General features: G+C 34.7%; 1 protein-coding gene and 1 non-coding gene across 2 annotated transcripts; both read left to right on the top strand.

Moving 5' to 3' along the window:
* Positions 1–4,613: 4,613 nt before the first annotated feature.
* Positions 4,614–4,719, top strand: LOC145583708 (small nucleolar RNA R71). The gene has a single exon (XR_014100308.1). It is a non-coding gene; the product is annotated as a small nucleolar RNA R71 (small nucleolar RNA).
* A 3,814-nt stretch (positions 4,720–8,533) lies between these two features.
* Positions 8,534–14,160, top strand: LOC145583077 (ATP sulfurylase 1, chloroplastic-like). Its single transcript, XM_081640204.1, has 5 exons — positions 8,534–9,282; positions 12,026–12,431; positions 13,157–13,417; positions 13,505–13,591; positions 13,694–14,160. Exons 1-5 carry the CDS (start codon positions 8,762–8,764, stop codon positions 13,847–13,849), a joined length of 1,431 nt encoding a protein of 476 aa, XP_081496330.1. The 5' UTR covers positions 8,534–8,761; the 3' UTR covers positions 13,850–14,160.
* The last annotated feature ends 2,272 nt before the right edge of the window (positions 14,161–16,432 follow it).

The following is a 16,432-nucleotide window of genomic DNA, read 5'->3' as shown; positions in this document are numbered from 1 at the left end:
CGGTATTGAGTGGTACCTATGGGGGTCTTGAAAGCTGTTCGATAGGCCCAAAAAGCATCATCCAACTTCTCCGACCAATCCTTTCAATTTCTCGCAACCGTCTTTTCAAGGATAAGTTTGATTTGACGATTAGAGACTTCCACTTGACCGCTCGATTGGGGATGATATGGGAGGCCGAATCTTTGATGGACTCCATGCTTTCTCAACATCTTTTGAAAGGCATGGTGAATAAAATGAGAACCGTTGTCGCTTATCACCTCCCTTGGTACCCAAAATCTTAGAAAGATTATCTTCTTAAACAACTTTATAACCACCTTGTGGTCATTAGTTGGGGAGGCAATGGCCTCAACCCACTTAGACACGTAGTCGACCGCCACAAGAATATATTGATTTCCGAAAGATGAGGGGAATGGTCCCATAAAATCAATACCCCACACATCAAACACTTCAAACTCAAGTATGGGTTTTTGAGGCATTTCATTTCTCTTGGAGATGTTCCCAACTCTTTGACATCGGTCACATGTCTTGACAAAGCCCCATGAGTCCTTAAAGAGATGTGGCCACCATAAACCGAATTGAAGGACCTTAGTGGCGGTCTTAGAGACACCCATATGGCCCCCGCTTCGATCCGAATGGCACATTTTCAAAACACTAGGCACCTCTTCGTTTGGCACACAACGTCTAAGTAAGCCATCGACCCCTCGCTTGTATAAGATGAGATCATCCCACACATAATGCCTTGCCTCTCTCTTGAGCTTCTTTCTTTGGTTCTTAGAAAAGGAAGGAGGAAACTCCCCACATGCAAGAAAGTTCACTAAATCAGTAAACCATGGGAGCTCCTTTGCTTCAATAGCATACAAGAAATCATCAAGCATCCTATCCTCAATTGGAGAACCATCATCATGAGTTTGAGAATCTTCTAAACGAGAAAGATGATCCTCCACAACATTTTCCGCTCCTCTTTTATCCCTAATCTCAATGTCAAAGGTTTGGAGCTCAAGAACCCACCGAATCAACCTTGGCTTGGACTCTTTCTTGGCAAAAAGATACTTGAGAGCCGCATGATCCGTGAAGACAATGGTTTTGGAACCCAATAGATAACAACGAAACTTCTCAAAATCATGAACTATAGCCAAGAATTCCTTCTCCGTTGTAGTGTAATTCTGTTGAGCTCCATTTAGAGTCTTGGACATATAATAGATCACATGAAGTTTCTTGTCCACTATTTGACCCAAGACACCTCCTATTTCCGAATCACTTGCATCACACATCAACTCAAATGGTAAATCCCATCTTGGAGCTTGAACAATAGGAGTAGAGATTAGAGCTTTCTTCAACTTATTGAATGCCTCCAAACACTTATCATCAAACACAAACTCGGCATCTTTTTGAAGAAGATCATTAAGGGGGTTTGCAATGAGCGAGAAATCCTTGATGAATATTCTATAAAACCCGGCATGCCCTAAGAAAGATCTCAATCCCTTTACGTTCACCGGAGGTGGAAGCTTTTCAATGACTTCAATTTTAGCTTTATCCACCTCTATCCCCTTGTGAGAGATCTTGTGGCCAAGGACTATGCCTTCCTCCACCATGAAGTGACATTTCTCCCAATTCAAGACCAAGTTCACCTTCTCACACCTTGCAAGACATTTTTCAAGGTTTTTAAGGCATGCCTCAAATGAAACACCTCTTACGGAGAAGTCGTCCATAAAAACCTCCATCTCCTCTTCCAACATATCTCCAAATATACTCATCATGCATCTTTGAAATGTCGCGGGAGCATTACAAAGGCCGAATGGCATTCTCCTATAAGCAAATGTACCATATGGACAAGTGAAGGTTGTTTTCTCTTGGTCATCCGGGTGGATAGGGTTTTGGAAAAATCCCGAATAACCATCAAGAAAACAATAGAACTTGTGCCTTGTTAGTCTTTCAAGCATTTGATCAATAAAAGGAAGGGGGAAATAATCTTTCTTTGTTGATGTGTTTAGACGTCTATAATCTATACACATCCTCCATCTCGTGACCGTCCTCGTTGGAATGAGCTCACCTTTCTCATTCTCAACGACGGTCATACCTCCCTTCTTTGGGACAATGTGAACGGGAGAGACCCACCTAGAACTAGAAATGGGGAATATGATTCCCGCATCCAAAAGTTTGGTGATCTCCTTTTTCACTACCTCTCCCATTTGGGGGAGTAGCTTTCGTTGCCTCTCAATAGAAGGTAAAGCACCCTCCTCAAGAGTTATGTGATGTGTACATAAAGCAGGGCTTATACCTTTGAGGTCATTAATGGTATAACCCAAAGCACTTCAGTGCTTTTTCAAAACACCACACAACTTTTGAGCTTGATGCTCACTCAAAGAAGAGCTAACAATGATGGGAAAAGTGGAGTTGGGTCCCAAAAATTCATACCTAAGGTGTGATGGAAGAGGTTTGAGCTCAACCATTGGAGCACCTTTACCTTCGTTTGATGTTGCCACTTGCAACGCTTCTTGGCTAGAAATGCTCAAACACATTTGCTCTTCAACATCCTCAAACCTTCCATTGAGAAAATTTTCATACAAACCCATCTCCTTATTTAGAGTACCTATCTTTTCCTTATTCAACAAAACATTCTTAAGAGCATCGTTAGAAGTAATCAATTTCTCATGCATAGAAGACACAACATGATCGAGAGAATCAATTAACATACAATTCTCTAAAGAAGAACTTGGATACATCATGTTATCATTCAAATCAAATTCTATCACTTCATCCCCTACTTTGAGCGAAATTTTAGCACTTTTCACATCTATCAAAGCACCCGAAGTATCAAGGAATGGTCTCCCTAGAATGATGGGAATATTAGCATCTTCATCCATCTCAACCACAACAAAATCCACCAGAATAACAAATTTCCCAACCCTCAAAGGAACATCCTCTACCTTACCCTTAGGAAACTTAATTGACCTATCGGCCAATTGCAAAGTGATTTTAGTAGGTAAGAGTTCCCCTACCTCAAGTCTTTGGTACACCGAGTATAGCATAAGGATAACACAAGCTCCTAGGTCACACAAGGTATTCTTAATTTGCATTTTATAAATGGCACAAGGGATGGAAAATTTTCCGGGGTCTTTCATTATGATAGCACTACAATTCTCGGTCAAGTTTACCATCTCTACACCATCACATGTCCTCCTACCACTCAAAATGTCTTTGAGGAATTTTGCGTAGTTGGGCATTTGGGTGACAACTTCGGTAAATGGTAGAGAAAGGTGAAGTTGCTTAAACATGTCAATGAATCTTCCAAATTGTTCATCTAACTTGTGTCTCATGAATTTTTGTGGATAAGGAAGCTTGGGTTTCACAATCTCTTTCTCCACTCTCACCTCACTAGGCTTCTCAATCTCTACCTCACTCAAAGATGCACCATCTCTCTCATCTTCAACCAAAACCTCTTTTGTGCCCTCTTTGGTCTCACTCTTCCTAGGCAAACTCTCCTCAAGAATCTTACCACTCCTTGTGACAATAGCATTAACCAGTCTCTTAGGATCTAGGCCTTGGGAAGGTAAAGAAGAAGGACTAGCATGGTCTTTCAAAGCATTAGCAAGTTGAGAAATTTGATTTTCAAGCATCTTATTATGAATCATCATTTCATTAAATTTCTTATCACTTACGGTCATGTAAGTGTTCAAAAACTTTGTTTGATTTTCAATGATTTCTTCCAAATTTGTTCTATGTGAAGAAGAAGAGGATTGAACATAGAAATTATCATTTTGGGCCTTTGGAGCAAATCCGGGTGAAGGGCCTCTTTGAGCATTGTTTTGAAAATTGCCTCTACCTTGATTGTTCCAATTACCCCTACTTTGATTTTGACCATAACCTTGATTATGGTTACCACTACCTTGATTATGATTTCCATAACCTTGGTTTTGATTACCATAACTTTGGTTTTGATTTTGGCTACTATAACCTTGATTGTTATAGTTACCTCGAGAACCTTGGTTCCCTTGGTTCCTATAACCACCACCTTGGTTATAGCTGTCAAAATTGCCATGATTGTTGTAATTCCTATTCCATTGACCTCTTTGATTCTCAAACCTAGAATCATGATTATTTGACACATAGTTCACATGCTCATTCACATTTCCATCTTGATCATCACAAACATCCATACATGCATGAGGGAAGCTAGAAACATCATGATCATACAACCCACAATCATCACAAAACAAGCATCCATTAGGCATGTTACTAGAAGAAGGAAGGGGTTGAGAATTAGAAGACGTACCTCTCCCCTTAGATTGGGAGGGAAGACTTGAAACTTGGTAGGTAGCACTTTCCAACTTTGCCTTAATAGCGAACATCTCCTTCCCCAAGTTTGTCATTTGAGAGGATAGATTGTTGATTGCATTTAGATGATCAACTGAGTACACCAAAGAGCTACTCTTGCTAGTTGACTCTCTTTCCCATCTTGCCAATCTCTATAATACCTCACTACGTCTTCAATTATGTCCACCACTTCCTCTTCCGTTTTGTTCATGATAGGACCTCCGGCTCCTCCATCCAAACATGATTTTCCTTGAGGGCTAAGGCCTCCATAGAAGATTTGAATGATTTGATAGGTTGGAATTCCGTGATGAGGACATTCTCTTTAATACTCCTTGTATCTCTCCCATGCTTCATAGAGGCTCTCACTTGGCTTTTGCTTGAAACCTTGAATCAAAGCTCTAGCCTCCGCCGTTTTCTTTTGAGGATAGAAACGGGATAGAAATTCCTTGGTAACCTCGTCCCATGTCCTTAGAGAATTCGGCTTAACCTCCTTGTCTAGCCACTCCAAAGCACGCCCTATGAGAGAAAAGGGAAGGAGCTTGAGGCGGATGAATTCTTGGGAAATTTCGTTCACCTTGATAGTATTGCAATATTTCTCGAACTCCTTGAGATGGTTTAGTGGGCTTTCATGCTTGGCCCCACTAAATTGTCGCCTCTCTATCAAAGTGATCATTGCCGGTCTTATTTCAAAATCATTTGCCGGTGTTGTAGGTGGAGCAATCCCACTCTCAAATCTATATGCACCGGGAATCCCCAATTCTTTCAATGCCACTCTCGAATTTTCTCCCATTCTTGCTTGTTCTTCTTGTTGTGGCTCTTCTTCACTTGAAATGTTAGGGCTCAAAGATCATCTAGCACCCCTTAACCTTGCAATAATTCTCTCAATTTCTGGATCAAATGGCACTAGTGAATGATCACGTGCTCTATGCATAAAATCTCAAAAGAAATGGTTAGTAGCACGGCTACAGATGTAGCCTAAAAGAAAATCTTTTTGTATTTTCAATTAAAGGTGAAATAGACTCAACAACTATAACAAAGCACCAATATCATTCCCCGGCAACGGCGCCAATTTTGACACGAGGAAAATGTAGGTCATTATCTATCTCTCCCTAGAGCCAAACTTAATTTGTAAACACTCAACCAACCCTAATACAAGTATATGGTAAGTCAAGGGTCGAACCCAAAGGAATGAGTAGGAACGATGCTATAGCCTATGTCAAGCTAAATCGAAGAATATAAATGGTAGTGGTTGGTAACTAAATGTCAAATATCTAACAAATCGAGGAATTCAATATGCTAAACACTAGGGATATAGGTTCCACATGCAAGCTCAATGATTATGCTAATTGAAGGATCACTCAATCAATTCAAACATTACAGAGGACAAACAATAGTTGTAACCAAAGGAATTCAAGAGCTATCTCCTATAAGCCAAGTTAGGGTTCACTATGAATGGCTAACTAGGAAAATCACAATCAAATTCAATCAATTAAAGCAATTCTCAAATCAAGGGTTCATGTCATTGAAATTTGCAATGCAATCTAGATTAATCTTATAGGTTGATCACTCCTAGTCTAATTAATCACATGCACAACTATGTCAACCAATTTAATTGCAACATTCAAATCAATTTAGCATCATCAACTAGCAAAAATCATCAATCAAGCATGCTTCCCCTTCTCCCTAGCAACTAATCTACTCACTAAACATGGTGAAATTAAGAAACAAAACAAATTCAATCAAATTCATATTCATTTAAAGCTTAATCAAAAGAAAATCAATCAATCAACAAATTCTAAAGTAAGGAATGTAATCTCAATCAAAATCCAAGAAACTAGAAGGAATTGCATTAAAAGTAAATCAAAGGAAAGAAATCTTACAAACATTCATTGAATTGAAGAAGGAATTTCAAGGTCAAATTGAAATTTAAGATCAAATTCAAGTACAAGCAAGTAAATCTTAAGGTTCTCTTTCTACTTTCTCTCTCTACTAAAAATTCTCTATCTAGTACAAAGTTAAGTTGTCCTCAAAAAGAAAGTCAAAAGCTATAAATAGGAAAATCGAGCGAAGGGGACCGCACAGGCCGTGCGCACGCACAGACCAGCTGCGCGCGCGCATAGCTGGGTCTGCGAGCACGCACCCCTGTGCGGTGCACTAGGCCTTGGCTCCTCCGCTTGCTTGATCAAACTCCGCGCTCCCGAGCATCCCCATCATCAGTGCACTCGAGATGATGCCCGCGAACAAGGCAGTCCCAAAATGAGCAAATTGACTTGATTATTCACCTACAAAACACAAATAAAAAAAAGAGAGAAAGCATAACAAAGTAAAGCTAAAACTAAAATTATGAACTATCAAATAAAAATATGAAAAACTCGTAAAAACCAATCGAGAATTAAAGTGAATTATAAAAATGGAAAATCAAATAAAACTAAGAGAATTATATGAAAATGATGAAAGAGAATAAAGAAAATGAACCTAAATCTTATTCTTTTGAGCCCCATAAACGACGCTCATCAGTTATATATATGAGTTACTTTGTTCTTTAACAAACGGCCACATGGTGTGGTTAGCTTTATACAAAATGCATTGAAAAAGTACATACTCCCTTTGTGTTTTATAAGAGAAATTTTTTTAATGTTTTTTTTTTTTTTTTTTTTTTTTTTTTTTTTTTTTTTTTTTTTTTTTAATCAAAAAGCTACATTTTAATAGCACAAAGTCTTATATGTGGCTGGTCACACCGTGTGACAGGGGTTACTTCATTAGTGTAATAGGGGTTACTTGGTCAGCGTTAAAGGGTTTACTTCGTCAGTGCTATAGGATTACTCGATTAGTGTTATAGGGGTTACTCAGTTTGTATTACAAGGGTTACTAGGTCAGTTTTATACGGGTTACTTTGTTCTTTTATAAGTGCCCACACGATATAACTGGCCACATACAAGATGAGCTCTTTTAATAGTATATTTTTTCCTTTCATTTTCTCCACCTAAACACACAACTACTTTTTTTTAAAATTATTTTTTTGCTCTCACATTCATTATTTTTCAATAATCTACATTAACCTCGTTATCTACTTTTTAAATTTTTTAAAACTCCAACTAGCCCACTTTACATTTAATAAAATACGGAAAAAGTATCGTTCTTGTATAAAAATAAATAAAAAGTAATATCAAATATCGAAATCACAATTTGGCTCTTTGATTCTATAGTGGGTTATCCAAAAAGTATTACATAATTAGCTGCTTTAATTTGATTGTGGACGATTTAATTTGTATATAAGTGTTTGTCAAAAAAAAAAAAAAAAAAAAAAAAAAAAAAAAAAAAATAATTGTATATAAGTGATAAAGTAGTAGGTTGAACTGTTGAAGCATGTACAAAATCTTGAAACTTGTCTAGGTTCATTCCTATCTCTATCCTCCAATCAAGCTTTTCCTAAATCCTATGAGTAACTACCCAAAAAGAATCCAGGTTCATTTGACTCGTATTATAAAAGAAGCCAAAAACACACTTGACAAACTTTCTTTCCCGAAACGTTCCTTCAAATTAAAAGGTATCCAAAACTAAATATTACCAAAAATTATGTTTCATAATGTTAGATGACTAGTCAATTAATCCTTGCGCCTACCCTTGGACCTTGGTCACGAATTACCTCAAGGCTTCCCCTGAATTCGTCGTGTATAATATAGTGTTCGTTTTTCATTCTACATGAGGATAAGGAAAGTACAACAAATTATTTTTATTATTAGGATGAAGTGTCAATTTTTATTACGTACACAATATAAAGAACATACATGATTAAATTTAAATCACAATTGTACCGGTGATGATGATGGGGGATTGAGATATTTATTAGAATTACTTTTAAATTTACCAGATATAATCATTGTGAGAGATAATCTATAAAAATATTAATAAAAATATATTCCGCACAAAATATATCTTATTGAGATATGTAAGAATCATGATTCACACAATTTTGACAATTAATTCCAAACAATCCTTATTTTTAACGGATAATCTCATGATTCACGCATTTCATGAAAATAAAATCAATTTATTACAATCTCTATTGTATAAAATTGTAAATTGAATATTTTATGGTGACCAATTTTACCATTATTACCAAAGATAATTCAATATTGAATAAGCCTATTGAATATTCCAAGTTCATCTCTGTCTTTTAGGCCCCTTTATTAAAATATAAAAACCAAACAAAAGCACTTACGCTAAACTGATTCACCCTCCATAACACAATTTAACAAATATTTTATTTCCAATTATTTCCCATAATGTTTCATTTGATTTATTTTAGAATCATTGAACATATAAATTACGGGTAGTAGTTGTATATATAAACCCACAAATCTTTGTCATTTGAGCACAATACCTTAGGCTTGGGCAAAAAGCCAGGCCTAATTTAAATAAACAAACTCAAACACAACAACAAATAATGGCTTCAATGGCAGCTATTTTCACCAAAACCCCATCAAATCCAACCATCTCATTACCAAAGCTTTCGAAAACCAAATTTGGTTCATCAAATATTATACCATTTTCGACCCGAAACTCGAACCCTCGGGTTCGAACCCAGCTGCGATTGCGAGTCGCATCGCAGCTGATTTCGCCCGATGGAGGTAATCTTGTTGAACTAGTAGTTGATGAATCCCTCAAGAGAGAGAAAAAGAGGGAGGCTATTGAGTTGCCAAAGATCAAGCTTACTAAGATCGATCTACAATGGGTTCATATTCTTAGTGAAGGGTGGGCTAGCCCACTTTCTGGGTTCATGAAAGAAAATGAGTTCCTCCAAACGCTTCATTTCAATTCGCTCCGACTTGATGATGGTTCATTTGTCAATATGTCGGTTCCGATTGTTCTCGCCATTGATGATTTGGTCAAGGATCAGATTGGTGAGTCTCGCCGTGTTGCCCTGTTTGACCCTGCTCGTGATGAGCCGGTTGCGATCCTCAACGAGTAAGTTTTTATTTATTTCGGTTTCCTTTGAAATCGCTGTGGTTTTCTATTAACTGGAAAAAAAAAAAAAATGTCAAACAAACCATCATTAGTTTAGAATATTTTGGTATTTAGATTATACGAATTTTATGTGTCTAGAAAAAATTGTTGTGGAATTTTGTTAAAATCTTCTCAATATAGATATTGACAGGATTTTGTTTTCATCTTTAAAATACATACAACTAAATATTGTTAAATGATCTTAATAAACGTTGATAGTCTAAAATGAATGATTTGTAAATTGTAATGCAATTGTTTATCGATTAATGTCTTCGTTATTTTTAATTTTTTTAAAAACAATTATTACCGGGTTAATGTGTACAGAATGGAGCAGGTAGCGGGATTCGAACCCCCAACCTTAGAGTGGAAGGGGATGTTTTAATAATTTTCTTTTTCTTTTTTAGTTTTCTTTCTTTTCCGTTCTATGTATTACAACTTCACAAGTTCAACTGTTGAAGTTTATGATTTATTCTCTATATTTTGTTTTAATCTAAAGTTATGTTTAGATTTTGCTGCTTTGGATATTTGATATTTAGGCTTTAAAGAGAAAATATCTTTTTTATCGTAGCTTTCAAAAAATCTATTTTATTATTTTTTTGAATTTAAAGTTGACACTAATATAATGCAAATAAGACTCTTTGGAATACAAAGAAAAAGACTGATACCATAAATTATTTTTTGATCTACCTCAAAAAAAAAAAATAAATTATTTTTTGATGGGATAATCATTAAATTTGAGTGCTTTGTTTGCTTCTTAGAATATTCTTAGTGATTACTCCGGTAGACTTAACATTCAAAACACTTCTATGTGTGGGATTGAATCTCAATTTTGATTGAATTTGAAATGGATTTATTATTACTCATTGTGTTAATCTGTTCAAACAAGTACTGTTGCTCAATGGAGTAACATGTTTTTGCTTTAGCTTTTTTGAGATACTTGACATGAGAGCTGCCAGGCCTGCCACTATTGATTACTTCGTAAGATTATTTGTAAACTGAAAAAATGCCCATGAGTGAGTGCGCTCTAATACTCCTAATAACGAACTTGTACTCCATTGTTAATTGGAAAATTGGCTTAAAATAATCTCAACTATTAGCGTTGGGTGCAAAATATTACGACCTCAGATATTTGCTTTCAACGGTACCACCTTTTGTAATATATGTGCACAATGATACGCCAACTATCGTAGAAGGTATCTCGAGCAATATTTCTTCCATATTTATCATTATATTCTTTTTATACTATTAATTATTAATTTTTTTTTTTCCAAAATACATAATTCTTTTTTTTTTTATTTTTTTTATTTACAATACACAAATTATTTTGACATGACACACACTTTAAGAGAGATATTAGGCTAGAAAAACGGACAAATTAATCAACAAAATTTACCACCAATAAGAAGAAAGTGTTAAATTGCTACAATTAAAACTTGTAGCATAATTTGTCCACTTATATAGTCTAAATTTTTTTTCAAATAGCTTAGCATGTCAAAAGATGTGTCGTAAGTATAAAAACAAAGGAAACATTATGTTAATTTTGGTATTCAATACATTGTTTGAACTAATTGTATCAATATAATATGCATTAAAATACCCTATTAACTTTTGTATGATAGCGTAACATTTTTTTTCATTAGTGAAATTTTTTTGCATTAAATTACATTTTTTGAACTAATTATATCAAAGGGGCGGAGCGTTATTAATTTGGTAGGATGAAGTTATTAACATAAAATTATTTTTTTGAAAACAAATACTTTAAGTAATAATAAAAATAATATAATAATGAATAAGAACGGAATATTTCTTAAAATGTCTTTTTTGGTGACTGGTGTACCATGTTGCACATATAGTATAAAAGGTTGTGTATTTGATAGCAAATAGTTGAGGTTGTATTATTTTGCACACACCGTTAATAATTGGTATTATTTTAAGCCAATTTATCTTATTAATTTAGTTATAAGTCACCCATTATGATTTAGAATATACTGGAGAGAATGGTAGACTTATCATAGGAATCATGAGACTATACTACAATTCCACAAAGTGTGCTGAGTTTTCATGTTATAGTGTATAAGTTTTTAAATCTGCACCTAAAATCCGTGCATGCACTTAAAGATTTGTTTCTTTTTGTTGACAACATATACGTAGTATATAGTACATGCCTCTGGGTTACTATTGACATCTATAATATCACTTATATTAAGGACGTGAAATTATTTAGACAAGCATTGTTAGGCAAATCTTTGACTTTAGACCAATAATATTTAGTTTTGTGGCTTGCCAACTCTTTTTTCTTGTCTATATTAGAAATTTGACAATTATTTGAGTATTTGCAGGAAAATATTAGTTGACAGTTATTGTAGGAGTAAGGATTTGCTGTGTTTATGAAGAAGCTAGATTTTGCTCAGTTTCAATTAGTGATGCAGTCAACCCCATAATTTTAGAGCCGAAAAAAAAAAAAAAAAAAAACATTGCAAAAGAAAAAACCAAACTTTGATGTGTTCAGAATTTTACATATGTTCCTGTCATTTTTTTTTTTTTAACATATGCTCACATCATAACAATTGTTGTGTGTGTCATTTGATTACATGATAAATCCCCTTGATGGAATTGCCGATGCTATAAATCTTTTGCCCATTCATGTTTGTATAATGCTTCAACAATCTTATAATCAATTTTACTGTATTTGTTTGCCATCCAGCATTCAGATATACAAGCACAACAAAGAAGAACGTGTTGCCAGAACATGGGGTACAACTGCTCCTGGTCTTCCTTACGTGGAGGAAACAATAGCTAATGCTGGAGACTGGTTGATTGGAGGGGATTTAGAGGTTCTAGAACCTATTAAGTACAATGATGGTCTTGATAGGTTCCGTCTTTCCCCTGCTCAGCTACGCAAGGAGTTCCTCAATCGTGATGCTGATGCAGTCTTTGCATTTCAACTTAGGAATCCAGTGCACAATGGTCACGCTCTGCTAATGACTGACACACGTCGTCGACTTCTTGAGATGGGATATAAGAATCCTATCCTTTTGCTTAATCCACTAGGAGGCTTCACCAAGGCAGATGATGTTCCGCTGCATTGGCGCATGAAGCAACATGAAAAGGTTTGTCAACCTGCTCTAATAATAATTGCATTATCTAGGCATTTTACACCGTTAATGACTGCTTGGCAATTTACACTCCATTGTGACTGCATGACATGTTCATTGGAAAATCTAACATATATATACTTCATACTGCAAGCCATTTTAGACCATAAACTATGGCTCTTACAAATTATATGAAAGGGTGGCATGTAGTATGATCTAAATTCTAGAACTTTTCATGTTCATGTCATTATCATTCGAGAAGCTTCTCGTGTATGGAGTGGATCCTACCCCCTGCATATTATTTGAAAATTTGGAAAAATTTTGTTTCCTGTTTTTGTTTTAGGATAATTTATGATGACTCTCTACAATACCTACTACGTATAATTGTAGTGGGAAGAGTACTTAAATCACGCAGCTACTCTATAAATCTAAAGGGTTTTTCGTTCTTATTCTGCCTTTATCTTTAACATTAGGTTTTGGATGATGTGAATTTTTTATGAGTAGGTAGTACTTTATTTCATTAAGTAGTCAACTTGAGGAGGAAAGTGAGGTTTCTGAAATGTGTTTGCACAAATATAGATAGCACTTCATTGAACTGTTTTGCGGTGCTTCGTTGTTGTTTGGACGTGAGTGGATTTGGATGATCCCCTTTTCTTCAGGATATTCAGATAATTTAAAGAATAATAATCCCAGATTAAATGCATGGCATCCCTAACAGTTTTAAATGTGACATATATTAGGTGCTTGAAGATGGGGTGTTAGATCCAGAAACGACTGTTGTTTCAATATTTCCTTCTCCTATGCACTATGCTGGTCCAACTGAGGTACAATGGCATGCAAAGGCTCGTATTAATGCTGGTGCCAATTTTTACATTGTTGGCCGTGACCCTGCTGGCATGGGTCATCCTGTTGAGAAAAGAGATTTATATGATGCTGACCATGGGAAGACGGTGCTTAGCATGGCTCCTGGACTCGAGCGACTCAACATCCTTCCATTCAAGGTTCAAAATTTTAGCTTTGAATTATGATTCTTTTTGGTCTGTTGCATGTTTAAATGAGGTATTAATCACTGTTTCCTAAAACATCAGGTTGCTGCTTACGACAAGACTCAAGGAAAAATGGCATTCTTCGATCCATCAAGGCCTCAAGATTTTCAGTTCATATCAGGCACCAAGGTAACCGATTGTCACATCTACAATTCTAACAGGGCATCGATAGTTATGCCATCGTTTTAGCTTGTAAAACATTATAAATTGATCAAGTTTGTCCTATTGCAGATGCGAACTCTGGCCAAGAACAAAGAAAATCCCCCTAACGGATTTATGTGCCCTGGTGGATGGAAGGTTTTGGTGGAATACTACGACAGTGTTGCTTCCTCTGACAATGGCAAGATTCCTCAAGCCGCCACTGCTGCTGCTGCTGTAGCTGTTTGATGAGTTTTTTTAGTCCCATTTGAAACTTCTATCGTTTGTTTAAAATTGCTATGAATTCCTATTTCCTACGAATATTTGTCTCGAAAACTTTGTACATATTTCTGTTTCTGGAGTTCTCTGGTCAAAACTCGCTGCTTGGTACCAGGTTATGTAGGGTCCTGAGTATTTGCTCCCCTACCCTAAGTTCGTGGAAGCATTTCTGGGGGAATATGCATAATTCTCCGTTCTAATTCAAAGGGTTTCGCAAACCATCATTGTAACAAATTGGAATGAATAATGAATGAACTGTGGTGATCTCACATTGTATGCTTGATTGTTCGAAAACGTAGGGTCTTTGCTTACCTGAACGGGTATCTAGTGACCACCTAAAGTGTTGATATTGGAATGTGGGTAATTCTTTACGTTTCTTGGTTTTCTTGCTTTATGTTTCGATGTGATTCTTATCCATTGTCCTACTGTTATTTTAAAAGGGATGGAGGAAATATATATATATGTGAACGGCAAAATGATAATTCAAAACTAGCCTAATATATTAGGAATTTCGTAACTTCGTTTAGCCTAATCCGGTTATTCTAATAGTTGAAGTCGTGATACTGCAAGGAAAATAGGAAGCACAACATATCTTCAGAAAACATACACTCAACAACAAAAAATCAATTGAAAACGTGAAATGTGCCTTTGGAGTCTAATAAAACGTGAAAACATAAGTCCCTCGTACGATTAGTATATTAGGTAGTTTCTTATGTTATCTGATCTTCTAATCAACTGGTCTTTTAATTTTACTAAAACATAACAATATCTGTACTCTAATCATTAAATATAAAATTTACGTGATACAAAGTATCTTTTTTGCCGAATCAATTATCTATGATTCGCTTCACTTCTATATATATATAAAGCTAAATTTTTAGTCAGGCCACGAGACAACGACACTTTGGCATTCTAACTTTTCGCCAAGTGTCGCGCTATGTTTGATATATTTAGATAGTCTTCATAGGATAATATATATATATATATATATATATATATATATATATATATATATATATATATATATATATATACACACATTAGTTTAGAATTCTATTTTCAATCAAATTTGGATAATATTTTAGGATAAAATTATTAGTTGAGAGTTTTAATTATTTTCGATAAATACCAATATTTCATATATATAAATGGAATTATAATTTTATTCAAAATAATATTAGATAATAACTCTAAAAAAATACCAATATTATTATTAGTCATTTACATGCCTACTAAATGTTTAAATCGTCATAAAAATACATCAATTCCTAACTAATTTTGTATTAGAGATATATTTTAAAATTTGACATATAAATTAAAAATTTATCTCAAAATTTAATAAACAAGCCGGACATTGCACGGGGCACAAAACTGGTATATATAAAATACAATGTATAAGCTAAGTATATCCATGGCCGTTTAGAAAAATTTGGATGCCTTGATTTAACTTTGAGGGTCTAATATTTTATTTGAAGGAATGGCCCCTAACTTCATTAAAGCTCTTTTCACTCCACCTCATAAAACTAATATTTAGTAAAAATAATTTAAGTTAAAAATAATATAAGTTCAGTAAATTAAAAATATTTTTAAGTTCATTAAAAATCAGTAATTTTAAAGAAGAAATATAATAGAAAATCAGTAAAAATAATTTCAGTCAGCAAAAATAATTTTAGTTTAGCAAAAATAAGGTAAAGTGGACATGGTTTTATCAATGAAAAATCCAATAAAATCTAATATGTAGAATATGATATCATCATATCATATGACTAAACTTTAAGGAAGACCACAAGACATCAACACTTGGCATTTTAACTTTTTGCCAAGTATTGCGCCACGCACATAAGAAACAATTGATTTTTTGGTATGACACGTAGGATTTATTTTTGAATATATTTTTGTAGAATAAAAATTATGGATTTTTTTTATTAGGATAAAAAGTTGAATTTATTTAGATATATTGTGCGACAAAAGCAACTAGTTTTTTGGAATTCAATGAACTTTGACAATAGCCAAGGTCACAAAGGGGTGGGGGGGGGGGGAAGAGAGAGAGAGAGAGATAAGGATTTTAAATTTTTAATTAGTGGGGTAAAGGAGGGAATTAGAAAAAAGGGGTGGGAATAGTAAAAATAAAGGACACATGACATGCACATAATGGGTAAACGTCGAAAAATAGCCAGCCAACATGAGGTTGGTTTTGTTCAACAAAAAAAACTTTCTAAACAGGTTTTATATTGCCAAGTGGTATAAAATATATATAGAGAGGATTAACAGAAGAAGGTAAGAGATGTAGAATTACAACTTGTGTTATTACTCTTATGTAATATTTGTGTCTCATACAAGTAAATTTGTATAGCTATTTATACTAGTGCAAATCACTATTACATTGTGTGCTATAAGCCTATAACTTTAGGGGGTGATAATGAGGTTGGTTAGACATTAATGCAATGAAGAAATTAAAGTGTGGACATTCACACTATATTTAACACCACAAAAAAAAATTTACAAAAAATTTCTGAACAAAAAAGTTAACTAATAATACATATTTGTTTTACA

The sequence above is a fragment of the Chenopodium album genome, chromosome 15 (genome assembly GCF_948465745.1).
Source record: "Chenopodium album chromosome 15, dcCheAlbu1.1, whole genome shotgun sequence".
Classification (NCBI taxonomy): Eukaryota; Viridiplantae; Streptophyta; class Magnoliopsida; order Caryophyllales; family Amaranthaceae; genus Chenopodium; species Chenopodium album.
Note: the sequence above shows the minus strand (reverse complement) of the source record. Positions and strands in the feature narration are given on the sequence as shown.

Coding starts and splice junctions, on each gene's coding strand:
- LOC145583077 (XM_081640204.1), top strand. CDS start 8,762: ATGGCTTCAATGGCAGCTATTTTCACCAAAACCCCATCAAATCCAACC. Junction 12,432..13,156: donor GCATGAAGCAACATGAAAAG/GTTTGTCAACCT, acceptor GACATATATTAG/GTGCTTGAAGATGGGGTGTT. Junction 13,592..13,693: donor AGTTCATATCAGGCACCAAG/GTAACCGATTGT, acceptor GTCCTATTGCAG/ATGCGAACTCTGGCCAAGAA.